Source organism: Oculina patagonica, chromosome 12 (assembly GCF_052425735.1).
Source record: "Oculina patagonica isolate OP01 chromosome 12, crgOcupat, whole genome shotgun sequence".
Classification (NCBI taxonomy): Eukaryota; Metazoa; Cnidaria; class Anthozoa; order Scleractinia; family Oculinidae; genus Oculina; species Oculina patagonica.
The window spans coordinates 11,486,802-11,505,591 of NC_135769.1; the positions used below are offsets into that span (position 1 = coordinate 11,486,802).

The 18,790-nt window shown below is 40.8% G+C and overlaps 1 protein-coding gene across 2 annotated transcripts in view; it reads right to left on the reverse strand.

The window, feature by feature from the left end:
- The window catches only part of LOC144631586 (uncharacterized), a 31,698-nt gene extending 13,140 nt beyond the window's left edge, over positions 1-18,558 (reverse strand). Inside the window, exons 1-5 of one of the 2 annotated variants that reach the window (XM_078490043.1) lie at positions 18,386-18,558; positions 17,566-17,712; positions 11,054-11,162; positions 8,095-8,190; positions 7,779-7,853 (exon numbers count right to left, since the gene is read on the reverse strand). In XM_078490043.1, coding sequence (XP_078346169.1) covers positions 7,779-7,853; positions 8,095-8,190; positions 11,054-11,162; positions 17,566-17,712; positions 18,386-18,400 — 442 coding nt within the window. In that variant the 5' untranslated portion in view covers positions 18,401-18,558. Of the gene's footprint in view, positions 1-7,778; positions 7,854-8,094; positions 8,191-9,422; positions 9,547-11,053; positions 11,163-17,565; positions 17,713-18,385 lie in introns of those variants that run through there. The other variant, XM_078490044.1, reaches the window with a different exon arrangement.
- Positions 18,559-18,790: the final 232 nt, after the last annotated feature.

Consider the following 18,790-nt stretch of genomic DNA (forward strand, 5'->3'; position numbering starts at 1 on the left):
GAGGCTGTGATGAATGCCAGCAAACTTTCGTTGAATACAACCCGTGACATGTACACGCAACAACCACTCAATACATTGCGCACACGCATCCTCAGACCAAAAAACAAACTCACTACATTTCAGACTAAATGTGTTGTAAACAAAGTACAATCAGTGACAACACCTTGGCGCAGTTGCTGTTTTTCTTACTTGTAACATAAAATTAGTTAAGTAATTTCCCCTCTCCCCGTTTGCAATGTTGCGTAGCATGCAAAAAAATAATGCCTGTATTTGCTGCTTACTTTTGCTCACAAACTGAAACGCACTTCACAGGGAGTTTAGGCACATTGTACTATCCAACAATTGTAGGTTTACTCCCTTGACTGTTGTAATGTTCATATTAGCTACCGGAAGTATTACAACCGGATATCCTGAATTTATGTATCGCTAGGAATTGTGGAAAGTGTTCTTCTCTCCCACCAACATGGCGTCCATGATCCATGTAACTGAGACTACATTAAACCAGTGTTTATCCTATGCATCCTAAGTGACTATTCAGAAAGAACTTTACAAATGGCGACGAGGATGGGATCGCTCTAATCGGAGAGGAAAATCTTCGTTTTTGAAGCACCGAATTGACAAAGAAAAACTACCGATCGACTGTGCTTTATGTCTGCTAGTTCTTCATCTACCGAATCAGTTCCACCGTCTTCTGCAACATCACCGTCCTCTGCGACATCTTGTTTACGTCTTTCGTCAGGAAACGCAGAAGTCCAGAGAAAATATCATCGAGTTTTACAGCCGTCTTCAACTACTGGCACGAAAATGTGAGTTCGCTGATACTGACCTAGAAGTAAAGCGTCTTAGGCGCAAAGCGATCGAGCAAAACCTCGACTTAGAAAACCTGCTCAAGTCTGCTCGGGCAATGGAAACCGCGGACGGACAAACCAGTGAAATGCAAAGACAGGAATCGCTTTGGGTTGGCTATAGTCGTAGCAAAACAGCCGATGGTCTGAATAAAGAGAGCTCTGACCGCCCACCAAGATCTGGTTCTCGCAATACTAAGTGCGGTTTATGCGGTGGAAATTATCCACATCAAGGAAACTGCCCGTCTCAAGGAAAACGATGCCTGAACTGCGAAAAACTTAATCATTTTGCTAAGGTTTGCCGAAGTAAACCTATTCGCTCTAAGAAGACCCCTATGGTGGTGAAATCTCAACCCCAGCAGGTGCTGAGAGTGACAACAGTGAAGAATATACCTTCGAAAATGGCACACAGGAACCCCAAGCCGCCAGACCTATCTTTCAAGTTAGGATTATGGACACACCCATCCGTTTAATGGCCGATTCTGGGGCAACAGTAAACATCTTAAGCAAAAGGGACTTTGACACTCTGAAACCAAAACCACAGCTGACTTATACCAATGTCAAGGTGTATCCATACATGTCTGCCAAACCTCTAGACCTCTGTGGTAAGCTCAAGGCCAACGTTGTCAGTGATCACTGCTCATCGGAAGAAACATTCTATGTTGCAGAAGGCTCATCAGGCTCCATACTCAGCTGGATGACATCACAGAAGTTAAACATAATCAAAGCTGTGAGCACGGTTGAGAACCCCCCTAAAGATTTACCTTCCGGTGTCCCAGAATTCCTTAAGGACTTCCCTAGTCTAATGAATGGAATGGGTGAATACAAAGGTGAACCATAGGCATTTACGAAGATGAATCTGTCAGACCAGTCGCGCAGCTGCATCGTCGCATTCCGTTCCAAGTCAGAAAGCAAGTACAAGAAAAGCTGAGAAACCTTGAGAAGGATGGTATCATTGAACGTGCCGAAGGCCCAACACCTTGGGTGTCACCGATTGTGGTTGTACCAAAGCCACTAAAGCAAAATGAAATTAGAATCTGTGTTGACATGCGCTCGCTCAACAAAACCATTATCAGGGAGTGGCACATCATTCCCACCATCGATGATGTAGTGGCTGACCTTAATGGGTGCAAAGTATTCAGCAAAATTGATCTTAACCAAGGATACCACCAGATCCCACTCTACCCTGACTCCAGGCCGCTAACTACCTTCTCCACCCACGTCGGACTGTTTCGCTACAGGCGCCTCAACTTCGGTATCTCATGCGAAGCAGAAATATTCCAGAAGAAAGTGAGTGATGCAATCCAAGAAATACCCTGTGTAAAGAATATCAGCGATGACATCTATATTGGCGGTATTGACAAGGACACTCATGAAGTTACTCACTCAGAAAGTATTACAACCGGATATCCAGAATTTATGTATCGCTAGGAATTGTGGGAAGCGTTCTTCTCTCCCACCAACATGGCGTCCATGATCCATGTGACTGAGTCTGCATTAAACCAGTGTTTATCCTATGCATTTTAAGTGAGTATTCAGAAAGAACTTTACAAATGGCGACGAGGATGGGATCGCTCTAATCGGAGAGAAAAATCTTCGTTTTTGAAGCACCGAATTGACAAAAAAACCTACCGATCGACTTTGTTTTATGTCTGCTAGTTCTTTATCTACCGAATCAGTTCCACCGTCTTCTGCAACATCACCGTCCTCTGCGACATCTTCTTCTACCATGGCCGCAGCGATCAACCTACCGACTTTTCCAGAATTTGAGCTTCAACCGAGGGACACAGCACCTACCCGTTTCGAGAAGTACGTCAAGCGTTTAAATAACATGTTCAAAGCGATGAACATTACCAAGGCGTCCCAACAGAAAGCAATGCTACTGCATTATGTTGGAGAGGAAACTTGCGATGTTTTCAAACTCTTACCGTACCAGATCCGACCGAAGGAAATGACGAGTACAAAATCGCCGTCAAAGCGCTCACCGACTACTTCGAACCACAGAAGTGTGTTGCTCGCCATGTTTACGTCTTTCGTCAGGAAACGCAGAAGTCCGGAGAAACTATCATCGAGTTTTACACCCGTCTTCAACTACTGGCACGAAAATGTGAGTTCGCTGATACTGACCTAGAAGTAAAACGGTAAATAATCCAAGGTACCTCATCAATTTGTCTTAGGCGCAAAGCGATCGAGCAAAACCTCGACTTAGAAAACCTGCTCAAGTCTGCTCGGGCAATGGAAACCGCGGACGGACAAACCAGTGAAATGCAAAGACAGGAATCGCATTGGGCTGGCTATAGTCGTAGCAAAACAACCGATGGTCTGAATAAAAAGAGCTCTGACCGCCCACCAAGATCTGGTTCTCGCAATACTAAGTGCGGTTTATGCGGTGAAAATTATCCACATCAAGGAAACTGCCCGGCTCAAGGAAAACGATGCCTGAACTGCGAAAAACTTAATCATTTTGCTAAGGTTTGCCGAAGTACCTATTCACTCTAAACCTACCCGACCGAGAAACCCTCCGGGGGCAGACAACAAAGGCATCGCGCAAGGTTTGTGGATATAGAAGACCCCTATGGTGGTGAAATCTCAACCCCAGCAGGTGCTGAGAGTGACAACAGTGAAGAATATACCTTCGAAAATGGCACACAGGAACTCCAAACCGCCAGACCTATCTTTCAAGTCAGGATTATGGACACAACCATCCGTTTAATGGCCGATTCTGGGGCAACAGTAAACATCTTAAGAAAAAGGGACGGACTTTGACACTCCGAAACCAAAACCACAGCTGACTTATACCAATGTCAAGGTGTATCCATACATGTCTGCCAAACCTCTAGACCTCTGTGGTAAGCTCAAGGCCAACGTTGTCAGTGATCACTGCTTATCGGAAGAAACATTCTATGTTGCAGAAGGCTCATCAGGCTCCATACTCAGCTGGATGACATCACAGAAGTTAAACCTAATCAAAGCTTTAAGCACGGTTGAGAACCCCCTAAAGAATTACCTTCCGGTGTCCCAGAATTCCTCAAGGACTTCCCTAGTCTAATGAATGGAATGGGTGAATACAAAGGTGAACCATAGGCATTCACGTAGATGAATCTGTCAGACCGGTCGCGCAGCCGCATCGTCGCATTCCGTTCTACGTCAGAAAGCAAGTAGAAGAAAAGCAGAGAAACATTGAGAAGGATGGTATCATTGAGCGTGCCGAAGGCCCAACACTTTGGGTGTCACCGATTGTGGTTGTACCAAAGCCACTAAAGCCAAATGAAATTAGAATATGTGTTGACATGCGCTCGCTCAACAAAACCATTATCAGGGAGTGGCACATCGTTCCCACCATCGATGATGTAGTGGCTGACCTTAATGGGTGCAAAGTATTCAGCAAAATTGATCTTAACCAAGGATACCACCAGATCCCACTCTACCCTGACTCCAGGCCGCTAACTACCTTCTCCACCCACGTCGGACTGTTTCGCTACAGGCGCCTCAACTTCGGTATCTCATGCGAAGCAGAAATATTCCAGAAGAAAGTGAGTGATGCAATCCAAGAAATACCCTGTGTAAAGAATATCAGCGATGACATCTATATTGGCGGTTTTGACAAGGACACTCATGACCAGCATCTACGGCAAGTAGAGAATGGAATAACCATCAATTTACCTAAGTGTAAGTTCCGTGTTCCAGCCAAGCTCTTTTCGGCCATGCATTCTCTGAAAAGGGCATGTCGCCTGACCCAAGAAACGTCGAAGCACTTCAAAGCGTCACCCCACCAACTAATGTATCAGAAGTGCGAAGCCTCCTCAGCTCTGTCGCGTTCTGCTCAAGGTTCATTAAGGACTTTGCTCTGATAACCAGGCCTCTCAGGCAGCTGACATGTGACGGCATCAAGTGGCAGTGGACACAAGAGGAACAGTCTTCCTTTGAAAGTCTCCAAGCAGCATTATCTACCATGACGACACTGGGATACTTCAAGCCCAAGAAACCAACCTCCATCTTTGTTGATGGTAGTCCTGTTGGTCTAGGTGCGGTTTTGACCCAAAAAGATGAGTCGACCAAAGAAGTGACACCACTGCACTACGCCAGCTGCCCGCTAACTCCTACTGAAGCGAGGTATCCGCAAATCGACCGGGAAGCCCTATCGATCTACTGGGCCATAAAACGCTTCTACCTGTTTGTTTATGGCAAGGGGTTCAAGGTCATCACCGACCACAAGCCCCTTGTGGCTCTGTTCAACAACCCGTCTTCCAAACCGTCAGCCAGGATTGAACGCTGGCTTATGGAGCTACAACAATACCGCTTCACTGTGGAGTACCGCCCTGGTGCTTCAAACCAGCCTACTATGCTTCGAGACACCCAGTTGGAGATCCAGAGTCTTACAACTATTAAGTAGAGTCTGAGGAACACGTTTCTTTTGTCACAAGGAATGCTGTACCAAAAGCAGTCACACTGTCTGAGATAGTATCTGCTACTGCAAAGGATCCAGCGCTTCAAGCTGTCTTGTCCGCCGTCAAATCTGACTGCTGGCACAAAGCTCCACCTGGTGTATCACTATCTGAACTGTCACGCTACGAACAAGTAAAGGAGCAGTTAACTTGCACAGACACTGTCTTACTGAAATCTGATCGCCTTGTAGTACCTGCTGCAATGCAAGAATGAATCATTGACATTGCTCATAAAGGCCATTTGGGCATAGTTAAGACGAATGCCCTCCTGCGAGAGAAGGTGTGGTTTTCTTGAATGGACAAGATGGTGGAAACGAAGGTTAAGGCTTGTTTACCGTGTCAAGTTGTTACCCCCATTTACACTAGGGAACCGCTTCAAATTTCTGTACTACCTGACAACCCGTTTGATGAAGTGAGCATTGACTTTGCGCATGTGGATGGCGAGACCCTGCTCCTGTTGGTTGATCTACGTCTGCCAGTGCCGTTATACCCAAGCTAGATCAGTTGTTTGCTACATTTTGAACTCCCAGTGTAGTCAAGTCAGATAATGGTCCACCCTTCAATGGAGAAGAATTTGCCAAGTTTGCCATGTTCTTGGTTTTAGACATCTCAAGGTCACCCCGCTTTGGCCGAGAGATAACGGAGAAGTTAAGAGGTTCGTGAAAACCCTTAAGAAATGTATCAAGGCTGCCAAAGCAGAAGGGAGAAATTGGAGAAAGGAGTTGCAAGTAATTGGCGCAATTACCGCACAACGCCCCATGCAACGACTGGCGTTGCTCCTGCTGTATTACTGTTCAAGCGTCCTGTTCGTAACATGCTACCCCAAGCAAAACCACGCAGACCCTGTAGCTGAGATCGTCCGCGAACGTTACTCCTCACAGAAGTCCAAGATCAAAGCTCATGCTGACAGCAAAGCCTATGTGAAACCCTGTACTATCTCTCCTGGTGAAACTGTGCTAGTTAAGAGACCATTTTCTGTATCAAAGGGCAGATCCGTTTATGATCCTACTCCCATGACTGTTGTGAGCAAGAAGGGCAGTATGATTACAGCTGAAAGTGAAAACCACACAGTTACAAGGAATTCTTCATTCTTTAAGAGTCTAAAGCAACCAGCCACCAACTATGACAATGCCGAGTCTCAGGGTAGTGGTTCCAGCTCTCCAATTTACAAAGGGTGCATACAAGAGCCGCCACCCGTGGCCCTAACTGTGAATGCTCCGGAACCTGTGTGGCAGAAGGTTGTGACAATTCCTCATGACCAAGCTGGCCTGCCGAGCTCAAGTAATACTGTTCCTGTTCCAGAGAGTCAGACTCATGCCTCTCATCCAGAGAATCAGCTAACGTTGCGCAGATCTACCAGGAAGCGAACCCCTCGGAAGATTCTAGACTTATAGTTTGAGTTTAAGTTAAAACTGTACACCACAACGGTGTAACTGTTGATCTGAAAGCCTTTGCTTTTGGACATAACATTTGTTTCCGTTTGACTTTGATTAGTGTCGAAAAGTTAAGACCTGTGAACAGTCACCAAGTTAATTCGATTTGTCTTATGGCTGTATACTTTTATCGTTGTTTCATTTATTGTATAGAGGGTTTCCAACTAGAAGGAAGGAGATGTAATGTTCATATTAGCTACCGGAATTATTACAACCGGATATCCAGAATTTATGTATCGCTAGGAATTGTGGGAAGTGTTCTTCTCGCCCACCAACATGGCGTCCATGATCCATGTGACTGAGTCTGCATTAAACCAGTGTTTATCCTATGCATCCTAAGTAAATATTCAGAAATAACCTTACAACTGTGCCTTAGCTTAACGGACAAACCTTTAACTATTGGAATCAAAGAACACCGAAGAGCTGTCCGTGTTGTGCAAACACGCAAATCAGTTTAAACATAGTATGGATTTTAATTATTCCACTATTGAAGACGACGCGGCAATTGGCACAAAAGGCTTTTTTCTTAAAGCGTGGCAATTGCAGAGACACCAGAATGCAAAAAATGGTCATAATTGTAGTTATTTAAAACTTGCCATAGTATATTGCAATTCCTGAGTTTTGATTGGTTTGTATAACACGATACAAGTGTACACCGCAGCGAGAAGATTCGAGGAGCTCAAATATTGCTCTCTGGGTATCAGACAGCTATAGCAAACCCATATCCAGCACGCGCTCGCAAAATGTTTGTTAAAAATCCCGGATATAAACCAATCGCTTGCGTAACGTTCGCTGCGTTGCGCAGAGTTCGCGTGCGTTGTACCTAGCAGAGCGTGTACAAGTCAGCTAGAGTACCCTAGCACTCAGTTAGGTTATCCTAGTGCTTAGGTTACCCAAGCTGCCTATTGCAAATATGTTGATGAAAAGAAGAAGAAATGTGCAAGTGCTAGGGTAACCCTAGCACTGGGGTTACCCATCCTGCTTGTAAACAGGGCCACAACATTTCCAGGTAGGTGTATATATTTCCCAATTAAATTCAAATAACTTCAAAATACCTTCACTATCACTTTCGCCTCCACTAACGTCTTCTGACTTGATGTACTTCATAGCAGATTCCTCTTCCTTGTTCTCTATTGTAATTAACATATATACCTTTATTGAACGATGCGAAAATGGTTTTTAACGCATATCTACTTTGCAAAGTGACTGATACTTTGTAACAGTGCAGCCGTGAATTAGTGATTCTTAGAACGTTTGAAAAATGGCCAAATACAATGATATAACAACATTCTGAATGCCAAATAAATGTTGCACTGTACATTTATTTAAAAAAAACTACATCATGGATTAACAACTAAATTAACAGCTAACCTTCCAGGCTTTCTTTTGAAGCTTTTCTTTTTGTCGAGGCATGTGGTACTTCTTCTCGAATGGAGCTGGTTTTGTGTTGCACACTACCACTAGCACCTTTGTACAAAAAAGCCATATTTAGTAAATCATTCACCCCTCCCAAAGAAAATTAACACATATGTACACGCTCTTGCTAAAACACTCGAGGAGCAGGTATGTCTGCAGATCAGATAATTCTGCCAAAGACATGTCGCACTAGTACTCCTTGAATATACAGTTTACTGCAGAACCATGCACGTTACAGTATCAAAATCGTTTTACTTGTAACTTTTAATGCGGAAATCTATTCATATAGAAAGCTGCATGTGAACGTTAAGCAGCTGGAACAAAAAGCTGTGCCTAGAACAAAGCGTATGCCTTGTTTTCGAGTGGCATACCGTGAAATATCCCTCAAGTGATTCATTTTTTTCTGTATACACACGAGCTTTTAATCGGACTATGTCACGGCTATTTCGCAGAGTTTTGGTTTTAACTGGTCTGAAATAGGTGGTAGGCCGTGTAACCCTAAATGAACATAATCTTTGAAAATTTAAAGGAATATATAGCCTTAATTTACAAATAGAAATCAAGCTATGGCTATAAATATCTACATTTCATAGACACATGGAAACAACCTGAAAACGTTTGCCTAACTTTTACAAAGTGCATTCCGTATCCATCCGAGCCATCGGCAACCAAAGATGCTCTTTAACAGTTTCAGTGCTCTAATATAGCAATTTTAAATAAAAATGGACTATTATGTTTTGGTTTCCTGCAACACAAATATAAAGTTTGGCTGTTGAAAATCTGGTAAAATCCGCGACATAGTCCCTTCGAGCCACGAGTGAGATACATGTATTTAGGGTATGCCACGATAATACATTGCATACCAATTTACATCCTTTTACATACGCATAGCAGAAATGAATTTATTTTTTTCTTTTATCGTGAGCAGGCGGTATTCTACAAATCCTGCGATCTGATTGGTTCTGGGAGCGGGCCGGCCGCTCACAGCAGGCGGTATCCGTAACGAGATGAGTTGTCGAGTGTGTTTTCCGCGCGAAATCATTTTGTAGCGTTGTACGAACGAACATATGGAGATTTTCTTTGCAAAATCGAAATAGCTACTCGCCAACCGTTGTAAATGTGAAAGGACAAAATAGAAGTGGAATTAAAAGCCTCCAAGTTCTTCTTAACCATTAACCCTATTCAGACCCGGGGGGTGGGGGGGGGGGGGGCTTTTGAGGCCGTGACATTGAACTTTTATAACTTTTCTTAAGATTCAACCAAACGCTGCCAATTTTTCTGACTTTTCCTACAATTTATCTGGCAATAATTTGGTAGGGTTGCATGATGTGTCAGGAACTTGACATCGCCATGGCAACGACATTTTGACAGGCAGGTTATCCCACATTCCAGTGTTCCTGGTTTCAGCTTGGATGTCGTGTTAGAATAACTAAAATTAAACATGATTTAAGTTGAGATATTGAAAAAAAAGTAATACAATAGAAATGGGATAAATAGATGGTATTTCATACATATAGTTAAAATAATATTCAAAAGCAAATATAAATGTATGAAAAATTATAATCCAGAGGGAGGACCAAGATATATAATGTATCTAGACGCTAGCAATCTTTAAGAATGGACAGTCTCTCAAAGTGAATTTTAATTCACTTTGAAATTTAATTCCATTCTTAAAAATGGTTTGATTAAGATAATTTTGATCTTGGTAAATATAATCAAGATAGTGATAATGGAATAATACTTGAGGTAGATTCAGATTATCCAAAGATCGTAACGACTATCCTCTAGCACCTGAGAAAATAATGTTGTCGATAACAGCCTTTCTTTTTATAGTAGAAAAAATTCAAGTAAATATTATATTAAATAAGAATACGAAAAAAATACCTTCTTTTAAAAATAGAGCATTTCTTTTATTGTGAGAATTTAGGGATTATATGTGTATTTAGGTATGAAATTTTCAAAGATCATAAAATCTTAAAATTTGATCAATCACCATGGCTAAAATTTTTATTCAAATTTTAACATTTAAAAGAATTTGAAACAGCATAAACAATATAAACAAGATGCTCTATTAAAGTAATGATAATGATATAAATATATGATACACGAAAATATACAGCAAGACCAACATTTATTAGAAGTATAATGTTTCATTAAGATCTAGTTGCTTTAAAGATCATTAATTAAAATCAATATTTAATATTAAATCGGTCATCATACGTTGGTATGTGTATTTTAGATTTATGATTTTATTTAAAACTCTATTAAAAATTATGGTAAATTATTTTTCACTGATTTTGGCCCCTAAGTGTCTTATAAAAGGCTAATAATGTTTATGAGGAACTATTTTTGAATAAAAAAAAATCAATAATTTAGATTATGATCCATTATTAAATTCTACTTTAATGAAAGAAAAGTAATTTTTAAATTTTAAGATGAAGCAGCTAGTGTACCTATTGTAGAATTAGTGGAAACTAATTAAAAGTAATTTACATAATTTATCCAGATTTGAAATAAATAAAGTTAGCCTTTCATGCGTAGATTATTAAAGACATATCCTGATAATGCTATTTCTACTCCCTTTTATAAATTTATATAAAAAAAATATAATTATTTACAAAGTATATATATATATATATACTAACTGGCCCCGTAAGTAAGAACCTTATTTTTCCAGGTTAGCCTAAACAGGTTCTTACATAAAGGGAAATGAGCACAAATTTAGGCAAATTTGTTCTATCTATTCCGCAAATTCAAATACTGCGTCTATACCTGTAGTTCATATTATACTGCTAAAGTTCACGAACCTGAGTATGCCTTATAAATAAATAAAAATTAAAAACATTTCCCATTTCATCAAAAATGACTCATCTTCACCCTTCAATTACAATGTTCTATTTTTATATAAAAGTACCTTCACCATCACTTTGGAATCCTAAAGCTCCTGAGAAGTGATTATTATTGTTGTCTGGAATGTTTATAGCAAATGCAGCTCCAGGCTTCACTGTTGTTGAAGCTGGCTTCTGTAATGAGAAATATATTTAATTCGCTGGGTCAAATATTTATGTAAAGGTAAGGTAAAGTCTGTGTCCGAGCCAAGTGGCCCATATATACAGCCGGAGCTTATATCCCGGTTCCCGTAGTATTGCTACTACCCCTGGATGGGATGCCAGTCCATCGCAGGGTTCCCCCCCCCCCCCCAGCAGTAGATTAGCCGGGAACCATTTATACAACTGGGTGAAGGGGGGCGCTGTGAGAGTAAAGTGTTTTGCCCAAGACCACAACGCAGCACCCCGGCTAGAGCTAGGACTTGGAGTCGAGCGCGTTAACCATTAGGCCACAGCGCCTCCCACAAATATGTATGACTTGCCATAAAAGAGTACTACGTGACGAACATTTATTTTTTTAGAATATTCCACTCATATCGATAAGCTTTAACATAACCTCTGTTTCGTTCAGAGAAGACTTCGTCGGTGGATTTCGAAATTTTAAGTTGAGGTAGGGCTAATAATCATGCGAAATGTCATACTTAGGAGGGTATACTTTGCACCTGCAATAATTTGAGGGGCATATGAGAATACTGTAAATTAATTGTGACTTCAAGATACCGATACTCGATTAAATAATTTATTACAAGATTTTTGGCAGCTGGTTGGCATACATTATAATTACGGCTATAGATTACATTACGTACCGTAAAGTTCTGATAAGTACACCCCCTCTTCGTGAAAATAAGGCTTTAAGAGGACATATGCACAAATTTCAAACAAAAATGAAAATTCTTGGCAAGAGCCCTTTAATGGATTTCGCTCATTCTCTTACCATGGGTAGGCCTTAATATGAAATAAATCACAGTATACTTTGTTTGGCTAAATATCGATTTGTTTACGAGAAAATCGATAATTCTAAAATCCTGCAAAATTGACGCTTTCGGAGCTCAAAATTTATGCCGAGTTTGTTAGCTTCGCGTCGAAAAATAAAGCACTCTGGAAGAAAAATAGCTATTTAATATCGAAGAATAACATCAAATTAGTACGTCAAAAGCAATTTCTGCTCTTAAAGTCCTTTTATTTACAAAATATAATTAAATTTATTCGACACACTTTTGATTCAATTCAAAATAGGTCAAACTTATCGCTTTATTTAAGTATGAGCGAAGCGAAATAAATGGCCGAAAATTTGGTATTAGACAGATAAATGATTGTTCTTTTCGATACTAAAAGGATTTCCTAGGGAAATGATTTAGTGCGATGCTTTCAGATCTCAAAGTTGCTTAAAATTCGTTAATTTAACCGACCGTGACATTGTTGATCTTATCAACATTATGTAAACATTCCACGCAAAGGTTAATTTTCCCCATGTGAACTTCAACTGAGTAAAATAAAAACATAGACTTGCTTACCGTTGTGTTCGCTGAAACATTGTAAATCCTGTTTTCCTCGTTTACGACAAAACCTAAGCCCTCGGCGAAGCTGTTATCCAATTTTCTTGACGCGCCATTTGTAACTGATTTCCACGTCTTGAAGTGACAGTTCTTTCCATGCATTCTTGATAACAGTCCAGTCTTAACTGATCAGTGTAAACAGGAATACGAGGTACTTTGCTTTAAATCAACTTAAAGCTAAGCAGCAGTGGTAGATAAATCGATACGGCCGGCGAATCTTCGTTTCGAAAACCGCCATTTGAGATTTGTCGGCGGTTTGCAGATAATTAATTCACACTTGAGTAACTTCTGCACATGAAATCGACAACCACCGTGACCACAAAGCACCTAGACTTTCTCAAAGTCCTTCGTCACTCGCGGTCGTCGCTTCGCGACGCTTTTCGGCTCGCTTCGCTCGCCAATAGAGGGCGACTTTGTGCAAGTCTAGAAAGCACCCTGCTTTTTGGTGTATTGGTTGAGGCACTATTTTTATCATTTTAACATAAGCTCTCAATGAAAAACTTTTGGGCTGAACTTGTAATTAAGTTTCACTTCAGTAAGCCACCGTTCGAGAGAGTTGTTAAATGGTTGCATGAAAGCGCTTTTAACTTCCGGGTCGAAAGTTCTTCTGTTGCGTTGCTTCGCTTTGCTTCATATTTTTTATCCAGTTCTTACCCTTGTTCAAATTCTTGATTAGGCTAAGGCAAAACAGTTGTAGAGTCAACTCTCCCTTATTGAAGATCTCTATAAGACGGACACCTGGTGTTGGTCCTGTCCTTGCCGTTTTTTCAGTCATTTTTATACTCTAACCAGCTAGGCTACGTTTACACGGGACCGGACCGGAGCCGTTCCGAACTGGACCGGACCGGACCGGCCTCTGTTTACACGGAAGCATTTGAAACCGATCCATGTGTTTACACAGGACGGTTCTGGAACCGGTCCGGAACGGTTCCATAACTTGACCTGCAAAATAGCAGGTCCAGTTCGCACCGGTTCCAGAACGGCCCCGTGTAAACAGAAGGCCTATCCTATCCGTGTAAACAGAAGGTAATCCTATCCGAAAATCGTACCGGATACCTTCCGGACAACAGCATTGGTTGATAAATCGATTCGGCCGGCAAATCTTCTTTTCGAAAACTGCTATGTGAGATTTGTCGGCCTTTTGTCATGCGGTGTGCAGATAATGTATTTTACACTTGCGTTACTTCCGGCACATGAAATCGACAACCGCCGTGACCAGATAGCACCCTGCGTTTTAGTATAGTATTGGTTGAGGCACCATATTATTGCTATATTAATATAAGCTCTAAATGAAAAACTTTTGGGCTGAACATGTAATTAAGTTTCACTTCAGGTAGCCACCGTTTGAGAAAGTTGCTAAATAGTTGCATGACAGCGCTTTTAACTCCCGGGTCTAAGGTTCTTCTGTTGCGTTGCTTCGCTTTATAGTTTTTTTTGTTCTTACCTTTGTCCAAGTTCTTGATTAGGTCAAGGCAAAACAGGTGAAAACAAAATCTAAGATGTTATCGTTGGATCCGTCTTCGGTGAATGTTAAAAAATATGACCATATATATATTCTGTTGGGGTCCGGCGTAAACAAGGGAAGGTGCCCCCCGTCAGAGCTTGCGGGGAGGGACAAGCGCCTCGCCATCAAGGGGCCCAAATGTATTAAAAATATCATAGTCATTATATAAATATTTTGTTTTTAAACCTGTTTTCCGGTGTGTTTTTGAGTTGATTTGGAAGCTATTAGGGGAAAAACGGTTTAAGTTTCAAATATTATCCGCAGTCTATTCCTTCGTAAATAAGACGGTTGTAATTATAATACGACTCAAGTTTCCAAACAACAAGAGATATAAAGTATTAACTTTATAATCACCTTATTCTCAATTAAATAGGCGAACTTCATTAGGAAGGAGTTGTCGAAGCTGGGGTATTCCCCAAAAACGGCTCTGTGCCGTCCAATGAGGTCGTGGTTTTGGGTTCCCGATCTAGAACGGGATTTTCAATATCAGACGATATCTAGAACGAGGTATGGTATTTTGAACACACAAAAGTTCCAAAATATCAGCAGCCAAAACGGGGTGACTTGTTTCTTGAACGCGGTATCTTTTGAATGCAAGTTCTTTCTAACTGAATACCAGAGGCCCTTCCAATTACGCTGGTAAAAAGGGAATGGTATGCTTCTAACAATACTAGTTTTAAAGAATAAATCTTTGTTCGCTGCGTGGCACTTCTAACTGTCAATATTGCGAAAAAAAGTGTATTGTAAGTGCCAAAAAGTTCATTATAAACCAAACGTTTCGGGCTTGGCCCTTCATCAGTGGTGAATTGGTCGTAAATAAAACGACCGTTAAAAATACGCCACGAGAGTATGTATTTAAAGTCATGTCCCTAGCACGCGCGCGCGCGAGAACCTCAATAGAAACGGAAATCTAAGTTGAGGCCGCATCTCCTGCCGCTTTCTTTGCTGTGTCCGTTTGAGCTGAAATGCTGAAATGCTGAAATGCGTGGTTTGTGTCCTTGACGTATGTTTTAAGATTGCATACGTTTTTGGGGAACATCTAAGAAGCATTACCAAGAGTGCGCCTGGCCTCCCCGTCGCAGAGCATTTCAGCTCAAACGGACACAGCTCAGCGGACGCACAGGTCCGCGGCGTCAAGCTCTGCGGCGGTAACAAGCAAAGAAAGCGGCAGGAGATGCGCTTAATTTTCCAACTGGGCACCTGCCATCCGCGCGGCCTCAACTTAGATTTCCGTTTCTATTGAGGTTCTCGCGCGCGCGCGTGCTAGGGACATGACTTTAAATACATACTCTCGTGGCGTATTTTTAACGGTCGTTTTATTTACGACCAATTCACCACTGATGAAGGGCCAAGCCCGAAACGTTTGGTTTATAATGAACTTTTTGGCACTTACAATACACTTTTTTTCGCAATATTGCTTCTAACAATGCTTGTTTTTTTGTCCGATATAATGCTCAACTGTAATTATGCTCATTTTTTTTTTTTAAATAATGCTACTTTGGACGTCAGAAGTCCATAACAAACTTCTGATTACGTGTACTTTTCTTCACCTAGCTTTAATCTAATGAAGTGAAAAACACCCTTTCCTTTATTTTTACACCAATATACACCTTGGTGTAAACAGTCATAAATGTTCAGCGTTTTATTATAAATTTTTTACAGTGACTATTATTACAACTGCATATACATGATATATGGTCCCTTTTTCCCCCACCTTTTCTTCCCGCTTTTATTTCGCCCAATCCTCCACAGGAGAAAGTAGGAGAGCCTGTTTACAGGCTACACTACACAGAATATATTTTTTAACTGACATTCACGGGAGACGGATCCAACGACGCCATCTAAGGTTTTGTGTACAGCCAACTCTCTCTGAAACGGGCACCTTCGGGACCGGCTCCAACTCAGTTCGTCTAAAAGAGATCTCCGTCTTATAGGGATTTTAACGTCGTTTCAAATTTTCCACTGAAGAAGGGACAAGAATTTGAACAAGGGTAAGAACTGGATAAAAAATATGAAACAAAGCGAAGCAACGCAACAGAAGAACTTTCGACCCGGAAGTTAAAAGCGCTTTCATGCAACCATTTAACAACTCTCTCGAACGGTGGCTTACTGAAGTGAAACTTAATTACAAGTTCAGCCCAAAAGTTTTTCATTGAGTGCTTAGTAAAATGCTAAAAATAGTGCCTCAACCAATATTCCGAAAAGGAGGGTGTTATCTGGTCACGGTGGTTGTCGATTTCATGTGCCGGAAGTTACTCAAGTGTGAATTAATTATTTGCATACCGCAGGACAAAGGGCCGACAAATCTCAAATGGCGGTTTTCGAAACGAAGATTCGCCGGCCGTATCGATTTATCTACCACTGCTGCTAAGCTTAAGTTGATTTAAAGCAAAGTACTTCGTTTTCCTGTTTACACTGATCAGTTAAGACTGGACTGTTATCAAGAATGCATGGAAAGAACTGTCACTTCAAGAAGTGGAAATCAGTTACAAATGGCACGTCAAGAAAATTGGATAACAGCTTCGCCGAGGGCTTAGGTTTTGTCGTAAATGAGGAAAACAGGATTTACAATGTATCAGCGAACACCACGGTAAGCAAGTCTATGTTTTTATTTTACTCAGTTGATGTTCACATGGAGAAAATTAACCTTTGCGTGGATTGTTTTACATAATGTTGATAAGATCAACAATGTCACGGTCGGTTAAATTAACGAATTTTAAGCAACTTTGAGATCTGAAAGCATCGCACTAAATCATTTCCCTAGGAAATCCTTTTAGTATCGAAAAGAACAATCATTTATCTATCTAATACAAATTTTCGGCCATTTATTTCGCTTCGCTCATACTTAAATAAAGCGATAAGTTTGACCTATTTTGAATTAAATCAAAAGTGTGTCGAATAAATTTAATTATATTTTGTAAATAAAAGGACTTCAAGAGCAGAAATTGCTTTTGACGTACTAATTTGATGTTATTCTTCGATATTAAATAGCTATTTTTCTTCCAGAGTGCTTTATTTTACGACGTGAAGCTAACAAACTCGGCATAAATTTTGAGCTCCGAAAGCGTCAATTTTGCTGGATTTTAGAGTTATCGATTTTCTCGAAAACAAATCGATATTTAGCCAAACAAAGTATACTGTGATTTTTTTTCATATTGAGACCTACCCATGGTAAGAGAATGAGCGAAATCCATTTAAGGACTCTTACCGGAATATGTTTGACCGTAGGTAACCTGTGCTCTTAAATCTCTGACCCAAACATTCTTCAGATATTAATATTCATTTTGAATATAAACCTATGGAATTATAATTAGATTAAGTTCTTAGCGAAAGATAAAACGTCTTCTGTCTTGGATTTTATGCCACATCTGACAAATCTCCGTTAAGGTAACCGGGCAAAAATATAGCCTTGGTTTTAGCTCCCACGACCTGCACACAAACTGATTAAAAATAATTTGAACAAACCAAGCAAACTCGCCTTGTTTTGACACGGCAGCTTCGCATGGCATGTGCATTTATTACCACATGGTACTCCTTCAGTCTTGCAAGGGCAGCCTCGGTTTCCATTTTTGGCGGTCTGTCTCATCTTGCAAGTGCTTTTGCAAGAACAAGAGATGCGACTTTCCTATAAGATTAACAGATAACGTAAAGGAATCACCGTAATGTCAACGCATGTCCCTCAAAACAACAAAATATTAAATTAGGACCTGTTTACATGATTACGGAATGACTTTCATTCCGGAACGAAACTCGTTCCGGAATGAAGTTCGTTCTGCATTTACATGGCAGAGTCGACCAGTTCAACCAAAGGCATTTTCACGTGCGCGGTTCTCGCGCGAGATCAAAACAAGATGGCGCATGTTTCACGCAAACATGTGTTTGTGCACATTTATTGCCGTATCTGCAATTTTAGCGAGTAATTTGACCATAGAGCTGCTTCTTTGGGCTAAACAGTAAATGCTATTACGTTTTTCGCTAAGAATTCAAACTGTGGAGTCCGTATGCGGTTTCATGAGTTGCGATTTCATCTCGAACGAAATTCGTTCTGTGTTTTCATGATACCAGAATGAAATGTCATTCCAGAACGAAACTTTTATTCCGAAATGAAAACCGGAATGAACTCATTTCGGAATGACTTGACTTTCGTCTCGGTATCATATAAACAGATTCAGAGAAATGTTTGGGCATGGAATGAACTCGTTCCGGAATGAAAGTCATTCCGGAATCATGTAAACAGGCCCTAATTCAAAACTGTCTCAAAATTGACATCCGAAACCTATCACTATTGATTCCATTACCTCCTTTTCGTCCATAATTTCGTATCGATAACTGCGGTCCAATTAGTGCTCCGATAAGGGTACAGGAAAACGTCGAGGTAACACAACTGCTTTGTCCGACGTTTTGTCCGCCATTTCTTGCTTGCAATTGTGTACTCCACCCACTTCCCCTACAGAGGTTCTGGGTCAGCATCTTCTAATTTCTCACGCTAATCATTATTGCGTAAAACATTTCATTGGTAACCATTGGCGTCCTTGACCTTTTGACTTAATTTTTTCTTTGCGCTTACGCAACGTATTAAAACACCTAACAAAATACTGACTACACTAATGACTACACTGGATGCTAGATGGGCAGCTTGTAAAAATTATAGATCCCATACCATAAAAAAATTGGAAATCGCTGCGAAACAACTTAGAAAAAGA